Genomic DNA, 21,898 nt, shown 5'->3' on the forward strand with positions numbered 1-21,898 from the left:
CCTGCTGGACCTTCTCGCTCGAGCCAATATTGCACACAAATGCACTTACGTCAAGGACCAGAATCTCATGTAACTGAGACACATTTCTGTTTTTGGCAAGCTCTGCCCTGCACATGCATAATACAAGCAGTAGCCTGTACAGTGCTTACGTTATGGATGAGGTTTGAATACTGATGTGTGCAATTTCATAACGTGTAAGTCAACTCTGAATATGGCCCTAATAAACAGAAACTAATTTTTTGTAAAACATTGTAAAAATCTTATGTCACTCACACAACAATAATATCGCACACTAGTGTAGCAGTGGTTCAGGTCTATTATAAGAATGGATAGACTTCCTGAGGTAGAAACATTAAGTAAGCAGCACATAAACACAGGAGCAGGCCCTCCATATGAAATGTAATTGGAAAAATAATTGGCTCTAGAACATCTAAAATAATTCTCATTCACTGCATATCTTCTGTATCTTGGTCTTGCAATTCATTATCACTCATACAAGATGGCTATGGCTGTTAATGGGAAATACACATTAATGTCCTAACTTAGTCTTGCACTTTAGTCTGTTTATGAATATCAGGCTTGTGTAAACAAAAAAAATACTAGAGAAAAAATTAATTAATCCAGGATGACAAGGCTCATGTTTTACCCCTGAGCATATTTGGCTCTGTGGGACTGTCTCTCCTACTGCAAAGCACAACAAAAATTCACTGCCAGTGGCCAAGGTCAATCTTGTCCATCACAGCAAACATTACTCATGGTTAGCATAACAAATGACTCACTGTTGAAAGGAGAGGCAAACAATCCAGATAAACAAGTCAAACTTTTTGTGCGTCTAATTAGCAGCATTAGCACTTATACCTCGGAGAACAACACATTTAAAACGACATGCCTGACAGCATGACGAGAAATAGAGGCGACATGCATAGCTCATGCAGGCAATATGCATAATTCATACATTTCCACTGTGCGCCTGTCACTACATCATCTTCTGCATGATGGCCTAATATGAGAAAACCCACTGTTTGTTCCTGATCTGACCACAGATGCACTTTTCCCAACAACATGTTTAGAGTGACTGATTATCCTGGAGCCCAACTGTCAAACTCTATGTACAGCTTGCTGTTTTTCTTCTAATACAGTGAAGAGCAGGTTTTGCTGTTGAATGAATCTCTGTGTACTGAAAAAAGGAAGCTCTCCAGAGAGAACTGGTTTCTCCAGTTTACGTGTTTATAAAACTGCTGGATTGGACACCCAAAAAGAATTGATGTTCACCAGCTTTGCTCAGCAGCATAAAGAAAAACACTTGTGAGGGATCAGATGTAGAGCGATAAAAGCATCCATGGCAACCAATGATATTTCTACATGTGATTAAGGGATTAGGGCAAAACAATTCAAGTTCCCAACTACAGCTTGACAGCAGCTTGACAGAAATCCCTTGTCAACAGTTTAAACTTTGCCAATGGCAGGATGATGAGTGAAAGGTCATTGAGAACAAAAATGTTCTTGAGCCCTAGAGACAGGGAATAGCTGAGAATGGCAGACTCTTGACCCTTGCCTCGACATGCCTTAACTACGAGCACTCCAGAGCAATGTTAACATCGGCTGCCTCGGTCACAACACTTTTTTTAGTGGGGTGTAGCTGTGATTTTTGGAGGAATAAGAACAGCTTCAATTATACCATAAATGGGCGATACTCACTAGATCAAAGGTTAGATGCTTAAAACACAATTGATCAAAATGCTGAAAATAAAACTTTTCAACTTTTTTCCCCTTTATGTCACAAGGTCCAAATCACTTCACTTCACTGTAATAATGTATGAGCTATATCTCATGAGAATGTATATAATATACTGTATAATACAGTGAGGGAAAAAAGTATTTGATCCCTTGCTGATTTTGTACGTTTGCCCACTGACAAAGAAATGATCAGTCTATAATTTTAATGGTAGATTTATTTGAACAGTGAGAGACAGAATAACAACAAAAAAATCCAGAAAAACACCTGTCAAAAATGTTATAAATTGATTTGCATTTTAATGAGGGAAATATGTATTTGACCCCTCTGCAAAACATGACTTAGTACTTGGTGGCAAAACCCTTGTAGGCAATCACAGAGGTCAGACGTTTCTTGTAGTTGGCCACCAGGTTTGCACACATCTCAGGAGGGATTTTGTCCCACTCCTCTTTGCAGATCTTCTCCAAGTCATTAAGGTTTCGAGGCTGACGTTTGGCAACTCGAACATTCAGCTCCCTCCACAGATTTTCTATGGGATTAAGGTCTGGAGACTAGCTAGGCCACTCCAGGACCTTAATGTGTTTCTTCTTGAGCCACTCCTTTGTTGCCTTGGCCGTGTGTTTTGGGTCATTGTCATGCTGGAATACCCATCCACGACCCATTTTCAATGCCCTGGCTGAGGGAAGGAGGTTCTCACCCAAGATTTGACGGTACATGGCCCCGTCCATCGTCCCTTTGATGCGGTGAAGTTGTCCTGTCCCCTTAGCAGAAAAACACCCCCAAAGCATAATGTTTCCACCTCCATGTTTGATGGTGGGGATGGTGTTCTTGGGGCCATAGGCAGCATTCCTCCTCCTCCAAACACGGCGAGTTGAGTTGATGCCAAAGAGCTCCATTTTGGTCTCATCTGACCACAAGACTTTCACCCAGTTGTCCTCTGAATCATTCAGATGTTCATTGGCAAACTTCAGACAGGCATGCATATCTGCATTCTTGAGCAGGGGGACCTTGCGGGCGCTGCAGGATTTCAGTCCTTCACGGTGTAGTGTGTTACCAATTGTTTTCTTGGTGACTATGGTCCCAGCTGCCTTGAGATCACTGACAAGATCCTCCCGTGTAGTTCTGGGTTGATTCCTCACTGTTCTCATGATCATTGCAACTCCACAAGGTGAGATCTTGCATGGAGCCCCAGGCCGAGGGAGATTGACAGTTCTTTTGTGTTTCTTCCATTTGCGAATAATCGCACCGACTGTTGTCACCTTCTCACCAAGCTGCTTGGCAATGGTCTTGTAGCCCATTCCAGACTTGTGCAGGTCTACAATCTTGTCCCTGACATCCTTGGAGAGCTCTTTGGTCTTGGCCATGGTGGAGAGTTTGGAATCTGACTGATTGATTGCTTCTGTGGACAGGTGTCTTTTATACAGGTAACAAGCTGAAATTAGGAGCACTCCCTTTAAGAGTGTGCTCCTAATCTCAGCTCGTTACCTGTATAAAAGATACCTGGGAGCCAGAAATCTTTCTGATTGAGAGGGGGTCAAATACTTATTTCCCTCATTAAAATGCAAATCAATCTATAACATTTTTGACATGCGTTTTTCTGGATTTTTTTGTTGTTATTCTGTCTCTCACTGTTCAAATAAATCTACCATTAAAATTATAGACTGATCATTTCTTTGTCAGTGGGCAAACGTACAAAATCAGCAGGGGATCAAATACTTTTTTCCCTCACTGTATGTGGTTGTTGGGGTCAGACAAGCTGGTTTGAGTATTTTATAAACTGCTGATCTCCTGGGACATTCAGGCACAACAGTCTCTAGTGTCTACACAGATTGGTGCAAAGAAAAAAACATCCAGTGAGTGCAGACATAAACACCTTGTTGATAAGTGAGGCCAGAAGAGAACACTCAGACTGGCTTGAGCTGTCAGAAAGGCTACAGTAACCACTCTCATATAACCACTCTATACAACTTTGCTGAGCAGAAAAGCATCCCAGAATACACAATCTACCAAACCCTGAAGTGGATGGGCTGGAAGAGCAGAAGACCACAGCAGGTTCCACTCCTGTCAGCCAAGAAAAGGAATCTGAAACTACAGTTGAAGATTGGAATAAGACCAGTTTTTTCAATATTCAACTGTGAGAGACTGAACTGTTTACAAATTATCCTGGTGTTAAACATCTTGAAACCTAATAATAATAAAGCTAATCAAAGCTAATCAGTGAGTCAACGCTGCACACATTTACCCTGGCATGCTCAAAACCTTCCAGTGACGCATTACACATAAATCTGTGTTTATCAAGACCAATTTTCACCCACCTGAGGCTTATGAGTTGCTGTTGGCAGAAAAGCATAAACACTGCCTCAGCTAATTATTATCCAGCTGTTAATAGTGCTGCATTCCTTTTAATTTTGAGAGGATTTTTTGCATGTCACTTAGTTCTAGGCAAAAAAAGTTTTCGTTTTTATATTTCATAGCAGTTGTTTTTCCTCAGGATATAGACTATTCCCAGGAAATCAGCAATTCAAAATGCAGACAATAGGTCATTCACAAACATCCACTAGCAAAATGTAGCTACCACACTTTTATAAATATGCATATTGTTCCTTACAAAATTCGTAAAAGAATTGTGAGCGAGACTCATGATCTCAATTCTAAAAAAAAAATTCTGACTCCCATTTCAGAATCACATAGCCCCATTGTGAAAATTTTGTCCTTTTTTGCACCCTGTTCTCATACTTGGGCATAACTTGCTGGCATCACCCACGCAGGCTGGTTCTACATATCCTGAAAATAGACACTGGTTTACATACCGGCCCATCAAAAAAGTTATGGCTTGTAGCCAGCCCATGTGACTGGGAATAAGTTCTGAATAACCAAAACATTTTGACTAGGCAGCTTTAAGCTAAAAAATGGCTGCTTTACTTTCTGTCTTTATTTTGTAACTATAAATAATTTTGAGCTGATAATTGCATTCTTTATGTAATTATAATTCGGTTATTAGCCTCTCAGAGCCCAAAATATTGTGTCTAAATAATGAGTAAATAAACCGTGTGTCTGTGCCCTTCGTGTAAGTATAGTCAAAATGTACAGTGCCATTAGGCTATCATTTTCGTATCTATGCAGCACTACCTGCTGGTCTTATTTGTATACATTACTAACTTTAAAATTGTGAAAATAAGCTGGAACAAACAGTTGTAACAAGATATGTTGACACAGTGTGGGATACAAATTAAATTCACATTACTGTAACACTGAGTCTCATTACCGAAACGTGGTCATCTTTTCTTTTCTTTTTTTAAATGAACAAAATTTTATTATTAAAATTATTTAGACATTCACTAAACACTTTGAGGTTACTTCTACTAATGAAGTACTAATGTTTACAATAAAGCCTTAAATAAATTGAATCTGATGAACACTATTTTTTTTTACATTATTTAATAAGAGAAGTGTTTTATATTGACCAAAATAAATAATAGACAATTAATTATTGAATGAATAAACAGTATGCATTTTTTTGTAAATTTTTTTTTTTTTTTTTTTTTGATTTTATCTAAATGGTTAAAACTCCATTAAATGTTTCCATAACAGAACAGTATCATTTCAGACCTAGCTGTTTATGTTTCAGACCAAAAGATAATCTGAATGAAATGAGAATCAAGCAAGTACAGACACGTGTTCTATTAAGAACCGGCCCATAACCACTTCTGCTTTGGAAGCCATTAACTGTGATTGCTGTGTCTGAAGGCTCACTCACACAAGATTAGGCTGTAGTAACAGATTAAGGGAAGCAGAATTGTCTGTGTTCTCAATGCAGCTTTAGGAACTGCAATCCACTGACAGTGTTATTGTTTTTTTTTCGTGATTGTTTTGTTGTAGAACATGGTCATTGTACATGACACAACAGAATTATATACAAACCAGGGTTTGCATAATTACAAAAAAGAAGAGAAAACAAACAAACAACTAAACAAATGGTGGAGGTGGTAGGAGGGGGAGCAGAAGCTATTAGCACACACCTAAGGTACCACCTACTGCCTCTTTTGGGTGACCTTAAATATTCTCAACTGCCATACTGAGATATTATTTTAGAGAGTTTCTCAAAAAATGTGACCATGCCTTAAATGTTCTTGGTTTAGCTTTTTTTTTATTCTAGCTGTTGAGCATCCTAGCAGTGCAATATTGTTTAGTTCTAAGAGCCACATTTTGTGTGCCAGAAATGAAGGTTCAAATCAAATTTTAAATATTACCTTCTTGGCAGCAGTTAGTGCAGTGCGAAAGATCATATGTTGATTAGCATTAAAATTAAGGTCAGCATCATCATTTAACAAACAAAGACTGGGATGTCTAACAATAATTCTGTCACATAACTCTTACAGAATTCAGAAAACCTCATCCCAAAACTTGCTAATGAGTTGGCAGTCATAGAACAAGTGGATATACGTCCCCACAATATTTAAAATTACAAAGTGAACAAAAAGGAGTAGGCAAATGCTTAATTCTCTGCAACTTATAAGGAGTAGTGTAAGCCTTATGAATAAGTTTATAGTATATGTCTTGGTGGATGGGGTATTTCGACATCATAAGAATACTTTCCCATATCCAGTCCCAATTTGGTTTATAAGGAGCCAATTCCTTTTCCCATATTGTGGTAATGGGGACAGTGTTATTCTTAAATGCTAAAAGATTCATGGACCACTGTCAACTGCATGGTGGCTTCTTATTAAAATGTTTCTGATTCAGCATGCTTCCAGCCATGGCACCTCAGGCTTGAAACATGTTGAAGATTAATAGGTTGGTTTGGCAGTATTGACTGTCTGTTTTGGACACATTTCAAAAGCTGCAAGAATGGACAAGAAGTACAAATGGTTTAAAGTATTCCAAATAAATTGCTTCAGGGTTCTCGGTTCTTCATGTAGGTTTTCATTGATCTAAGACTGTGGATGTTCATTTCAAGTCTATTGGGAGATGGAGACAATGGCAGTGTGGTGTGAAATAGGCTGCTACTCACTCTACTGTGTCCTCCCAACTGCACCAGTGGCCTTGGTCCAGAGCTTCCATGTCCTCCTTGAACTTAGCCAGGCAAAACTCCTTGATAGCATTCTCATAATAGCTGCTACAAGCCATCGCTACTGCAGAGAGAGTCGCTGCAAGAAAAAGAATAATTGATTTAGGAAGGTCCTGCACAGCAATCTCAACACTTCCTATATTTGTCTTCTGATAAATAAATTCAATACTACATCTTGTATGTAATGTTAGATTCTACATCAGAGCTGTGATCTGTTACTTTATATACCTGGCACAGATTCCAGTGCCTTCAATGTTTTCTCTTTTTTTCTTTCTCCTTTACTGCCTAAAAATTATTTTAACATGGTGCCATGTGCAAGTATAAATGAAAATCGTCAGCCAAAGAAGGACAAACTAGTATTATAAATGAATTTCCAGTTCATGTTAGTCCCTACTTCACAATGAAAGATGCTAAGAAGTTGACTTGTATATTGTATCTTGTCTTTAAATAATTGTAAGGCTTTATTTGCAGGAATGTGGGCTACAGCTTATTCAGAATGCTGTAGCTAGATTAATAATGTTCTAGAAGAGTATATTACACATCTTCTACAATTAGTACACTGAATAAAATGGATCTAACTCATTCGTCTTCAGTAAGTGTTTTATCCTGGTCAGTGGAGTCTGAGCTTATCCCAGGAATTCTGGGTGTGAGTCAGGAGTTGCAGTGCATCATGAACACACATTCACACAAAAGGGGCAATTTAACATAGGCAATCCTCCCACTGATATTTTTGGTAGGTCAGAGAAAACCAGAAAAACCTCAGAAGAAACCCATGTGGACATAGGGAGAACATACAAACATACAAAATTCCACCCGGACAGTAACCTGAGATCAGGATTGAATCAGGAATCCTAGAGTTGTGAGGCAGCAACGCTACCCGCTGCACTAGCATGACACAATGATGATTTATTAATAATAATATCAAATGACGCAAAAGTAATCCTCTGAAGTACTTTTGATTCCACACACAATCTGCATACCCACGTTGCCACTGGAAACACACTGGAACTCATCCAACTTTACACAGCACCATACTAGACAGTGATGTAGTAGCTGGCAACAGCACTGTTGCAGTCATGGAAAGAAGCAAACGCATAAACTTAATTTTTTTTTAAACGTATTTGTGGCCAAAACATTGCCACATACTGTGTGTGTGTGTGTGTGTGTGTGTGTGTGTGTGTGTGTGTGTGTATCAAGCAACATGTCAAACTTTCTGTTTCTATGGTGTCTAAACTTACGAAAGACAACTTACTAGAAAAGTAAACTTACCCTGAGTAACGATGTAGCTAGCTACAGTGGTAACATTACAACAAGTGTACGGAGCTGTGAACATGACCTCAAAATATCCCTCAGGCAAATGAATACGACCTCAGGCAAAGTATGTGAAGGTAGCGTAAGAAAAGCATTAAGATAACAGTACAAATAGACAGTTTGACCTAGTGAAAATAAGCCTATGTAAGCATTGTAGGTAGCTAATTGCCACAGTTTCAATATTAATGACTTTAGCTATAGTGAATGTCTTATTCATATCTCAATCGTCAGTAAACCACTTATCCAAGTAAAGAAACGTAGTCCAGCCTAGTTAATCAGTCAGTCTATACAAATAAAATTACGCGATATTAACTTACTTGTCAGCCACATTGGAATGTATCCGACAGACAATGCAAAACATCAGTCCAGCTTTCTCTTCATAGTCTTCCAGTCAAATTCATCCCTCTAGGTAGTCATAAATTTCCTTTCCGTTTTATTGTCATAATCTGTGAGTTCGATGCTTTACCAGGTGCTTGGTTGGGTTGTGGAGGCTTGAGAAACATTGCTTTTTAGAAAATGAAAATGATGTGCTTCGCTGCTGTTGCCTGAGGTAAAGTAGAATCGAATTTTGATTGGTCAAGCTTGTTTCTAAGCAACTGCTTGTTTAAACTTTCACTTTCCTGGTTTCTGCTGTATGCCGCAGCCTACACGCTCTAGATTATTTTCAGCAGCAGAAAAACGTGAACTTGGTTATAACTTTTTTTGTTTTTCTGGTTGTTGTTCTTGACATTTTCAGTCTACTTGTCCATTCGGGCAAGTAAAAGTCTCTTTCACTTGCCTGTTCAAAAAATTTACTTGTCCCGGACAAGCGTTAATGTCAAGCCCTGGTTAGTATTACTGGCTTAAGAGTTCTAGTACAATCCTAAAAATCAAACAATTTAACCTCATTAAAAAAATGTCAGGTCCGTCACTGAACATTGTCGGCCATGTTTGACTAAGCAAACTAAATACTATAGAACCTACAAGCAGGTTGTTGATGAACACACTGAGTTGAACATCATAACTTAAATCACTCACTGAATCTGACCAGTTGGGTGAATTGATTTCTGTCATGTTAGACTCAAAATCCAGTGAAAAATACAAACTCCCATAAACCACTGTGAACTACAGCTAATAAGGCACTAGGCTTTGGTAAGGCTCCAGTAAAACTCCTAGCTGAAAATGTGAACATTTTCTCAGAAAATATGCATTTCTGCTCTGTGTCTTTTTTTTTTAACAGAAATAAAAACAAATCAAATCAGGAGACACAAAGTGATGGGCTGAGAGGACAGAATTATAAAGAGAAGATACACAAAAGGATAGTTAAATTCACTACAATAGGTTTAATATGCAGCACTTGTAAAAAAAAAAAAATAAAAAAAAAAAAAAAAAACTTTCAGATGTGCTTTGCAGTCTCCTTCCCATTCTATCCTTCATTCATATCCTGTTTTGATCAAAGTGTAAAACGATGACCCATAAAGCCACACAGGGCATGATTGGCATTGCCTTTGTTGTTTCAGACACTGTGACAGGGACATCTCTGCTTAATGTCAGGCAACGTAAAGTCTATGGGTTTAGTCGCGTGACAGAAGAGAGACCCTCAGTAAGAGGGAGAAGATGTCAGTCACAGATCAATGCTTCTGTGCTTCTCCTTCTGTGTGGGAGTGTGTGTACATGCTTGAGTGTGAGCTCTGTTTGGTGATAAGGCTTCTATAGTCACTTCCTGTCTATTACATGACAATGGCTCTTTCCATCATTAAAATGATGGAAAGAGCAGCAGAGTTCACAAGCACATTTACAGCTTGACAGACTGATCTATTCAACTAGCTGGATGTTATTTTGAAAACATCTTAACATCTTAATGGTGTTTGTGTTCCTGTTTTCATCTTTCTTTTTCAGTTCTTACATACAGTGCAGTGCACTATGCAATAATCAAGACCATACAATTCCACAGAGAAAAGAAAGAAGAAAACGTATATTATTCTGTGTACACACATTTTATTATTATATAAATATAAAATTTGGTGACTCAAATTGCTAGTACTAGTATTACAAATTGTTACCATTTACTGTCATATATTCTGCTTTTTTGTCATATTTTTATATTTTTATTTTCATATATTCTGTGTATTTATACACTGCATGATACAGTATATAATACAATGTATATGTACTAGAGCTGCAACAACTAATTGATAAAATCGATGATAATCGATTATGAAAATCGTTGTCAACGAATCTCATTATCAATTAGTTGGTCTACGCACGGCACGGGGGAGATTTACTCATTACACTACTTCTGTTCCGAAAACACGCTTCGGAGAGTAAATACTAAAGTTGTGTCCCAAATGAAATACTGTACACTTACACTATGCACTCTGCACTACCGTCTAGTGTGTGGATTTTAGAAAGTTAATATCATCTCAAATAGATCACTAGCAGGGTTTTTTTTTTACTAATCGGAAGTATACGCATGACGTCATACAACGCTAGCGTTAGCAGACTCCCAGAGTCAATAACAATGACTTTCTTCAGTTTACTTTCTGTCAGCGTTACCTTTTATACCCAATATGACCTGAGTCACCATCAGACGGCGGTGAAATCTTCACCTGACTGAGGAAGAAAGTGTGTAACCTCCATGTCCTCTAAGGCAGGAGTACATTTTATTTTAAACACCACGGAAACCAAACCGATGCACGAGGACAAAGTTATGTTTATATCCAAAATGCTCCACTGTGTGTAAGGGGCAGGGGAAAGTGATGCAAGCTGCTTAAAGGTTTAGTTTAATTTAAGTTTATTGTCATTATATGCTGTATTGCGCGCTTGCAGTGTAAATTCTGTCGTTTATTATCGCGGAAGTGATGTGTTATTAACGAGGCCGCGTTACTGATCACGCGCAGTGTAGACGCACTGATACACGGACAGTGCGCGAGTAAGATCTGTAATGTATAATTAAAACATTATGATTAAAAGTAAACACAAGTAAAATAATATTCCTAAAGTCAGCAAGTAACAGAAACCACAAGGTGCAGTGAAAGTGAGTTTTTATTATTAATTTGGTGCTTTTTGTGCAGCCATAAAAATAATGCATAAATATGATAAATTATTATGCATTATTTTTATGGATGCACAAAAAGCACCAAATTAAACTACAGTCCTAAATTAATATTATATATTCTGGTGTGTTTATGTGTGTGTGTGTGTGTGTGTGTGTGTGTGTGTGTGTGTGTGTGTGTGTGTGTGCGTGTGTGTGTGCGTGTGTGTGTTGGGTTCTTTTCTCTTTTGGATAAACAGTTGTGTAAAGTTTTAGTCTGAAGTTTATATTTGTAACACTCAGTTTGTGGATTTTATTTTAAATAAACAAAAAAAAATGGTACTGAAAGTTTGCCCAGCCCCATCCGATTAATGGATTAATCGGGGGGATAATCGGACAACTAATCAATTATGAAAGTAATCGTTAGTTGCAGCCCTAATATGTACAATATATTACATTTTTTTCGGTAGCCAAAGATTCCCCTATTAATCACAGCGATACTACCCAATTGCGGGCATCTTTGAACTTGTGTATGCAGAAAAAGGCAGATCCTCCAAGTGTGTTACAGTGCCCTGTGATGCAGTATGAGCAGCAATTCAAAAATATGCAGTTGGCTGGCTTCCCGCATCTTGGAGGCAGCACATGTTAGCACATGTCACTTTCCTTGGTTGGACGATGTTGTGTAATAAGAGAGAGCTGGTGAATGGGAATTGTCAGGTGACCAAGTAGCTAGCATTAACCAGCTAATAAATAAGCCTGATGTTAGAGAACTAGCTAGCTCTATATAGATATGCTTTTCCGTTGTTGTTTTGTTTTGGAGATCACTTTTGTGATGATTATTGACATTACTAGTTATCAGGGCATATACAATGTACTTTTTTTTTTTTTTTTTTTTTTTTTAAAGTCAAGGAAAATGAACAATTGTTCCCGATTCAAGGCTAGCCATTGGAAAAGTGGAATAAGTCTATGGCGAAGGAGCACTCAAATAGTAACGGAAATGCTACTATTGTATATGTATTATACAAAAGGGCACAATGAATTCCACGGTGTTGTTTTATGGAGGATAAATGGTGTATTGTAGAACATAATGAGTGCATGTACAGTATAATGCAGTATATTATATATAGTATATATTTCAGTCATGTAAGAAATTAAGTACACCCCATGGAAATTGTTGGCTTTTTTGACATATTTAGACAAGCAAACATTTAATCATCTTTGAAACAGTGCCTAGTAATAAAGCTGATATACCTGAACAAAACCACAAGGAAATGTAGCTTTTTCAATCATTTCTTCAACAGAAATATCAATAGATGTGATATTCTTCTGTGGAAAAACTAAGTACAACCTAGGCCTCAGAAGCTAGCATTGTCCCTTTACCAGAAATAACTTCTTATAGGCATTTTGCATAATTGTCCACCGGTCTCTGACAATGGCTTGCTGGAATTTTTGACCACTCTTCCATGCAATATTCTTTCGGTTGCAAAATGTTTGAGGGTTTTCTTACATTTACATTTACATTTATTCATTTAGCAGATGCTTTTATCCAAAGCGACTTACAAATGAGAAAATAGAAGCAAAGCGGTATATCAGGCAGAGAACAATACAAGTAGTACCATACAAGATCATTTAATTGAGTTCTAGAAGAAGCAAAGTGCGTAGAGTAGAGGAGTAAGTGCCAGAGTACGTTTTTTTTTTTTTTTTTACAATTTTTTTATATGGGTTAGTTAAGTGCTCACAGAAGAGGTGGGTCTTCTGCTGTTTTTTTGAAGATGGTGACAGATTCTGCGGTCCGGATTGAGGTTGGAAGTTCATTCCACCATTGAGGAATAGTTAGTTTGAAGGTTCTTGAAAGGGACCCCGAGCCACACTGAGTAGGCACTACTAAGTGTCGGTCGTTGATTGATCACAGATTGCGTGAGGGAACGTAAGCCTTCACGAGAGTGTTGAAGTAGGTGGGTGCTGTTCCAGACTAGGTCTTGTACGTGTGCGTCAAGGCCTTGAATTTGATATGGGCGGCTACAGGAAGCCAGTGGAGGGAGATGAAGATGTATCAACGTTATTAATAGCCACTGTTTCAAAGAGGTTCAAATGATTGCTTGTCCAAATATGTCAAAAAAAAACAACCACAATTTCTATGGGGTGTACTTATTTTCTCACATGACTGTATATCCTGTGTAACCATGTTTAGAGCAGAACAAAAACATACTAGAATTGTGCCTCTCTCAGGAATCAAGAGCTTCAGGGTTAGTACTCCTCTGCTCTTGAAAGCCTCGACTGCCAACCAACATTACATTTGTGTGGGGGTTTCAAACACAAGTTACCAGATGAAACGTGTAATATAGTTCTAGCTAAAGGCATGGAGCTCCAGTGTGAGGTTTCTGTGACCCTCCTGTATTGGTTCCGTCAAAGCTTTCTACATATTCAAAGCCTGACACAAGGATCTCATGTGAAATGTGAAAGCCAGCACTGATTTCTGGGGGAAAAGTTTTCTGGGGAACATACAATGTTTGATTTGGCTTTTTGACTCACATAATACCTTTGGCTCATTGAGTTAAGTGTTTAAAATAACATAGTTCATGGACATCCATATGCACATGTACTGTACCTGTAAGTGAGAATGTTTGGTCTTGCGGGAGAACTTCTACCTATTTTAACTATGTCATAAATTTTTTTGTCATAAGCAATCGAATCTAATTATGGAGATACTAAGTGCTCAGTAAGCACATGTACTGTGCTCTCAAAGCAGGGTGACTGTCATTGGCCAAAGGTCACTGTGACACTCACCTGCAAAAAAGTGAAAATGCTCGGCCTACTCATAGACAACTCATGCAAGAACAAGCTTTTACTGAGTAGGAAAAAAAGGACATGAATAATAGACCGGAACTTCATGTTCTGTCTTTGAAGCCGAAAGAGGGGGCGATTTTGCCTTAGGTGAAATCCATAGACATATTGTGCATTAACAGTGGGCGGCATGCAGTAGTCAGTGTCCCTAAGTTAATGCAGAAAAAAAAAACACCAGTCATTTCAGACAGTTAAGTGTGCAGTTCACTCCAAATTCACTCAATTGGTCTGGAATAAATTAGTGGACGAGTAATTATTGACCCCTATAGATGTTGGTGTAAGATTACACACAACTGAATCTGGTAAAGCTGACAAAAGATGTTCTAATATATTAAATGATGACTGAATTACGCAGCTGAGTTATATATGATATCAGTGGTATGTAGCTTACATAATCAATAAGATCATGCTTTTGTGTGCTTCACATTATCTCAATGAGTCTTCTCAGAGGTGATGATAAATTAGCCAGACAGAAAACGATAGTTTTTTCAGCAATTTGTGTAGTGGCCCAGTGTCACTATTTAGTCACTAAATTAATATTGCAAATATACACTCGCTGGCCACTTTAATAGGAACACCTATACACCTGCTCATTCATGCAGTTATCCAATCGGCCAATCATGTGACATTAGCGTAATGCATAAAATCATGCAAATACAGGTCAAGAGCTTTGGTTAATGTTCACATCAAGCATCAGAATGGGGAAAATCTCAGTGACTTAACTGTTGGTTCATGCTCACAAGAAGGCTACAGTAACTAAAATAACCACTCTTTAAATGCATGGTGAGAAAAACTAAAGCACACAACACATCACACAACCACATCAGGTTCCAATACTGCCAGCCAAGAACAGGAATCAGTGGCTACAGTGGGCACAGGCTCACTGAAACTGGACAGTTTGAGGTGGGAAAAATGTCATCTGGTGGTTTTCTAATCAGAAGCTGTCCAGTTTTGCCACGTTGAGCATTCGGAGATGCTTTTCTGCTCACCACAGTTGTAAAGAGTGCTTACTTGAGTTACTGTAGACTTCCTGTCAGCTTTGTCTGGCCACACTCCTGTGACCGCTCTTACTGTGTCAACAAGGCATTTGCGTCTGTAGAACTGCTGTTCGCTATAGGTTTTTGTTTTTTTTACACCATTTTGTATAAGTGCAAGAGACTGTTGTGCGTGAAAATCCCAGGAGATAATAAGCTTCTGAAATACTCAAACCAGCTTGTCTGGCACCAAAAACCACACCAGTCATTGAGATCACATTTTTCTCCATTCTGGTGTTTAATATAAATATTAACTGAAGCTCTTGACCTGTATCTGCATGATGATTTTATGCATTGCAGTGCTGACACATGATTGTCTGATTGGATAATTGCATGAATGTGCAGATGTACTCGTGTTCCTAATAAAGTGGACGGTGAGTATAGATGATAAAAGACATTTTTACAGTGTAATGTAGGTTGACAATTTTTTTCATGAAAAATAATGTAATATACACTCATTTATAGTGCAGTTTATTAAATCAGTAAGGGGTAAGAGTGGAAGGAGTAAGGCTTCCTGCTCACAATGATATATGAGGTGTGTAGAATCGCTGCAGGATATGTAGGAGGCATTAAATTCAGTTTATCCTTGATGAAATCTGTAATTGGCACACATTAAGCACAAACTCTCATTTATGTTACACTTATGTAAACATAGCTTGAGGCCATTTGGTGAATAGGAATACTGCTCAATAAAAGAATGGGCTTAATTTCATTAAACTGTTGGGAGCATCATTGGTAAAACAACTGACCTTACCACATAAAATCCTCAGAGAATCTGAAAGCTTAATGGAGCCTTAGACGGTAATTGGCTGTTATGCAGTAATCGTGAAAGGCCATTAATGGCAAGCCATGATCTGTCTATTACAGTAAGGTCAAAAAGGCGAAGTTTGAAGTGAAAAGGATGGAACAAAGAGATTTGACAGAAATGGACTTTGGTGCTGCAATGTCTCACTCAGTGGAGGTAGAAGTATTTACAAGGTATAGCTGTAGCTTTACGGAGAAATACAGTTGAGAGGAAATAAGTATTCGGACACTTCCGAGATTAAATTCTTCTCTAATATGTCCCAGTACATCGCTCCATTCTGGTGATTTCCTTCGATAACGTGTAATGCCCTTGTACCATTTGCAGCGAAGCAACCCCATAACAAAATTCTTCCCCCTCCATATTTCACTGTTTGTACAATGTTCGTGAGCTCGTACAGCGCAACCCTCCTTTCTCCAAACATGACGAGCTGAATTACTGCCAAAGATTTCATCAGACCAAAGTATATTGTTCCAAAAGAGTTTGAGTTGTCTAAATGTTTTTAGATGCATATGTCTGCTTCTTTTTCAGCAGAGGAGTTTCGTATGGGGTGTAGGAATGGAGATGAGTGCAATGCAGTTCGGTGCTTATTGTTATCTGTGTAACTGCTTTCATGTCATCTCGCAACTCTTTTCGTGTGATTGCTGACTTTTCTCTTACTTTCCATATCATTTGTACAATTATTTTATTATTTACTAATATTATTACTAATTACTAATCATTATCAAGCCACACCTGTACAGGAATTATTAGATGTGGTAATATGCACTTTCCACCTGCATATTATTGTACCAGTTGTACTGGCAGAGATGTTTAATGTCTTTGCAATGGCACTGTAGGGTTGTTTAATCATTCTGTCCCTGAAAACTTTAGGAAGATCCTTCACCTTTATCATGATTTCTATTTGTTACATGAAATCTTCTAATATATTTAATATAGTATCTGAATACTTACTTCCTATCAATTTGGTTTTTTTAAACATATATTTGCTTATGCTAATAAATACATACTTTCTTGTTCATATTTAAAGTCAAAAGACATTATGTGTTTTGTGAAGTGGATATGGTATGCACTATTAGTATATTAAATAACAAAAGCAGAAGTGTCCGAATACTTATTTCCCCTCACTGTATATACATTACAAATTAAACTGTGAAACTTCTGAACTGAAAATGTTTCAACAAATTACATTTTGTATTATGCCAACAAAGTGAGAAGTTCCAGGGGTTCTTAGGTTTCACCCACTCTCAGTGTCAGTTTCGGTACATGTTTCCTGAAGGTGTGCTGTTGCATAACATACACAAACTACACTTCAAATAGAGCATGGTGTGTCCAAACTGACTTAAGGGCGAAGAGTTCAGATTCTAAGATTGTTATCTGGTTTGTGTAAAATATGTCATGCTGTGCAGACTGGAAACTTCTTAAGTTCATTCTTTAACTTACAATACATTTTTTTAAGAGTAACTGTCAATACTCTATGCAATAGTAAGGTTCTTGAGCTAAGAGTAAAAAAGTTAAAACATGATCATTCTTTCCCACTGAAATTTCACTAATGATATTCGAACATGTTTTCAGTTGATTCACCTCTATTTACACTCGTGACACCTCTCTCCATCTCTCTTTAAAACCAATTATCTGTAGGAAAGTGTCTGCAGAGGAGCTGTGAGCTTTATTAAATTCACTAGGCAAATACCGGAAAGTTATCAGGAGTCAGACTTGACGTGTGTCTTCTGAGAAATGCTGCTTCTTGCAGGTGCAGTGACACCACCTTCTCTTTTTCTGTCCATGCCTGTATGTGTGCTTCATTATATGCATTAAACAAATACTGCATTATTCCTGACCACAAAGAAAATAACAAATCTGCACTACAACGAGTGTCTTACAACAGGCCATATGTTTACTTAACTACTAATAAACAATAATAACATATCGATGTTATGTGGCACTATTTATTGCAGACTGTAACAAGAACTATTCTTTTAGCACATAATGTCAGAGACACGGATGCCTTTTAGAATATCTACCATAATCCTTCACCTAAAATTAATAATGTATTACTCAGGCAATTTGAATTGACTCTAAGGCACCATGCCATCACATACATACACATAAACACCTTATGGTGCAGCTCTCAGACATGTGTTATTGTACAGTGGCTGCCTTTTATTAAATACCCAAATTAATCACACTCTTTGTTACCATGTCAAGCTGTCATGTGTCTTTAGAGTGCCATTGCCATGTAATCTGGGAATTAAGCGTTCGGCTAGCTGAGTGTCTCCAGCCAACGCACATTGGCAAATGAAGCATGTAGTAAATGCATTCTTAAAATCTGAGGCAGAGGCACAGGATATGAGCCTGCAGCTAGATCCACCGGCCGAGGTGTTGCCGTCAAAGAGACATAATGAGCACTCCTCCTATTCATTTCCGCCGCTTTTGCTACAAATTGCAGGCAATATTTCAAATATTGGATTTTCTGTGGTTTCCTAACATATCCTTAAATCCTGTTATTGCTAAGATAAAAGAAAACAGGAAATGAATGGCCACTCATCTTCTACGGTATTTATCAGACACAATGGTTAATATTGAAAAACAATTATATTTTGGTGGATTAGATCTTTTTTTCCAGCTGGAAATATGTGAATAGCGATTCATAATATTCCTGTATGAAATTGAGAAATGGGATGCTGACATCATTAAGCCTGGAACACACTAAACAGAAAGTGGAGAAAGACTAGTAGGCCACACATTAATCTCCATGTTGATACAAGCAGAGAGCAAGAGCAACATGTCAACAAATATCCTTTTCAGGACATAAAAATATAAGCAGTCAAAAAATTTTAAATGTGATTTTCTATTGCCATGGGAATGCAATAATTTCCAGCTAATTTCCAGTTCCATTTCCAGCTAACTGCCCGAAGTGATGAGTTTAGTTTATATGCAGCATACAAAGTTCAGCTTTGGGGCTGTAATGATCTGTCATACAGGAAAATAATCTAATGTGTTGTTGCAAATTGTCCCTCGCTTGGTTCAGCCTTGGTCATTTCCAGAGATGCTTTACGTCTATCGACAGTAGTAAATGCCACGAGCCCTTTGCTCTCTCCCTACCTCATACAAAACACACCTGCGCACACGCACATAACATTTATCAGAGCCTCCTGTAATATTCGAGATTGTGCCGACCCTTTGGGATGTTGTAATTACAGGCGGAACAGAATGTCACCCCACTCGGCTGTACTGGTGATAGATCACTCACAGCCATTATATAAATGCTGATTCCCATCAACACAGGCATTCGCTACGAGCTGCAGTGACTCACCACTGCAACACTTCATCAAATCCTTGCACTCTGATTCGCTGCTGGAAATTTAGTTGCATTTTTAACTCGTAGTGAACTGGAGAAGTATGGTCATACAAATGTGGGAGAGTGAATTGGCATAATTGGTTCCATAATATACACTAATATGAAAAAACAAGTACATGCCATGGAAATTGTTGGCTTTTTTGACATTTGGACAAGTGCCTATTAATGAACTTGATGTACTTGAACAAAACCACAAGGAAAATGAGTTTTTCAATAATTTATTCAACAGAAATATCAATAGATGTGATATTCTTCTGTGGAAAAAGGGAGTACACACTTGGCCTCAGAGGCTAGTAATGCCTGTAAATCCCTTTAGCAGAAATAACTTCTTGTAGGCGCTTGCATAATTGTCTACCAGTCTCTGACATTGGCTTGCTGGAATTTTTGACCATCCTTCCAGGCAATATTCTTTCAGTTGCAAGATGTTTTCTTGCCTGTACTGCCCATTTCAAATCCCCCACAACATTTCAATGGGATTCAAATCCGGGCTTTGACTAGGCCATTCTATAACCCTCAATTTCTTCTTTTTGAGCCATTCCTTGGTGGATTTGCTAGTATGCTTAGGATCATTATCCTGTTGAACGGTCCACTTTCAGTTAAATTTCAACTTTCGGACAGACGGCCTCACATTATCTTCAAGCACTCTTTGATATGATACAGAATTCATAGTTGAATCAATGACTGCAAGCTGTCCAGTCCCTGAGGCAGCGAAGCAACCCCAAACCATAACATTCCCACCACCATGCTTCACAGTTGGTATGAGGGGTTTCTCCTGAAAAGCTGTCTTTGTTCTCTGCCAAACATGTCTGCTGTTACTGTGGCCAAACAACTCTATCTATGATTCGTCTGTCCAGAGCACATTATTCCAAAATCCCTGGTTTTTGTCTATATGCTGATTGGCAAACTGTATTTGTGCAAAGTCTTTTTCCTGGCACGTCTCCCATGCAGGTCAAATTTGTGCGATCTCTTTCTGATTGTAGTAGCATGCACTTTGACACCAACAGCTGCAAGACTTACTAGTAGATCCTGTGATGAAATTTTGGGGTTCTTGGAGACTTCATTTTGCATCAGACTGACTCTTGTGTGGAATTTGCTGGGACAGCCAGTCCTGGACAAATTGGCAGTCATTTGAAATCTGAACCATTTGTACATTATTTTCCTTGCAGTGGAATGAGGTATTTCAAATAATTTGGAGGTTTTTTTAAATCTCTTGCCAGACTCAAAGGCATCCACAACCTTTTTTCTGAAAGCCTTACATTACTCTTTAGATCCTGGCATGATCACACCGCATGCCTCAATAGCAAAGGGAACACCAGACACTAGATATGAGAGGGGTATAAATAAGACAGGTTCCACCTCCCTAAACAGGTTCTGATCACTGTCAACCAATCTTGAACACCTGATCATAATTTTATGGATTTGAAGGTGTGATAAATGTAGGGGTGTACTTATTTTAAAATGTGACAGTATTTTTGTTCATTAAAATTGTGAAAATTACCAAACAAATTTATTGACATTTGATGGAGTGTATCAACTTTATTAATAAGCACTGTTTCAAAGAGGATCAAATGTTTGCTTGTCCAAATATGTCAAAAAACCCAACAATTTACATGGGGTGTACATGTAACATGTATTGAGGACATATATACACTCACCATCTACTTCATTAAGAACACCTATACACCTGCACATTCATGCAATTATACAATCTGCTATTCATGTGGTGAAAGTGCAATGCATTAAGTCATGCAAATACAGGTCAAGAGCTTCAGTTAATGCTCACTTCAAACAATCGAATGGAGACAAAATGCGCTCTCAGTGACTTTAACTATAGCATGGTTTTTGGTGCCAGATTTGTTGGTTTAAGTATTTCTGAATTTCTCCTGGGATTTTCACACACAACAGTCACACAAAATGGTGCATAAAACAAAAAACATCCAGTAAGCAGCAGTTCTGCAGGAGGAAATGCCTTGTTGATGAGAGGTCTGGGAGGAATAGTCAGATTGGTTTGAGTTAATAGAAAGGCTATGGTAACTCAAATAACTAAACTGTGGTGAGCAGAAAAGCAACTAGAAAAACACAACACGTCAAATCTTGAGACAGATGAGCTACAACAGCAGAAAACACTGGGTTCCAAGAATAGGAATCTGAGTCTAGGGTTTGCTCAGGCTCACTGAATCTGGACAGTTGAAGATCGGAAAAATATCAGCTGGTCTTTTGTCCAAGTTCGCTGGCCTTTAGTACTCACCAAACAGTGAAACGATCATACTAGAGAAAATCCCAGGTGTTCAGTTCGCCCTGGAATATAGCTCTAACACTTGTCAAGAACACTGCAAATGTTATGGCAACACACAGAGCTGTGTTGCAATCAGGAATGTGCTTACAAGTCAAGCAAATGCTCTGCAGTCTCCTTATTCTGCAAGATCTCATTTCTCAAAGTGTAGCCTGAAAAGAATTGTTAAGAAGGACAGTACAGCATCTCAGTACATCATCTTCCTTAAAAGACTGTGAAAGTCACTTTCAGGAATCACTGCTTTACACAGTACCATGTAGCCGGGTTGTCTCTGACAAGTTGTCTTCGCCCAACTATCAATCATACGTGAAAACAAGAACGATAAATTACTCCCACCTTGTATTTTCCTTCATCTAATTTATGCAACAGCCTCACATCATGGATTGTTTAGCAGGCTCAATCTGCATAATGAATAATCAGCTAATGTGAGGAGTTTC

General features: G+C 38.2%; 1 protein-coding gene across 1 annotated transcript in view; it reads right to left on the minus strand.

Annotated features, from left to right (window-relative positions):
- Nucleotides 1-21,898, minus strand: part of ramp1 (receptor activity modifying protein 1) — a 43,356-nt gene that overhangs the window by 15,628 nt on the left and 5,830 nt on the right. Inside the window, exon 2 of the mRNA XM_017469348.3 lies at nucleotides 6,747-6,882. Coding sequence (XP_017324837.1) covers nucleotides 6,747-6,882 — 136 coding nt within the window. The remainder of the gene's footprint in view (nucleotides 1-6,746; nucleotides 6,883-21,898) is intronic.

Source organism: Ictalurus punctatus, chromosome 6, assembly GCF_001660625.3.
Source record: "Ictalurus punctatus breed USDA103 chromosome 6, Coco_2.0, whole genome shotgun sequence".
In the NCBI taxonomy this organism is placed as follows: Eukaryota; Metazoa; Chordata; class Actinopteri; order Siluriformes; family Ictaluridae; genus Ictalurus; species Ictalurus punctatus.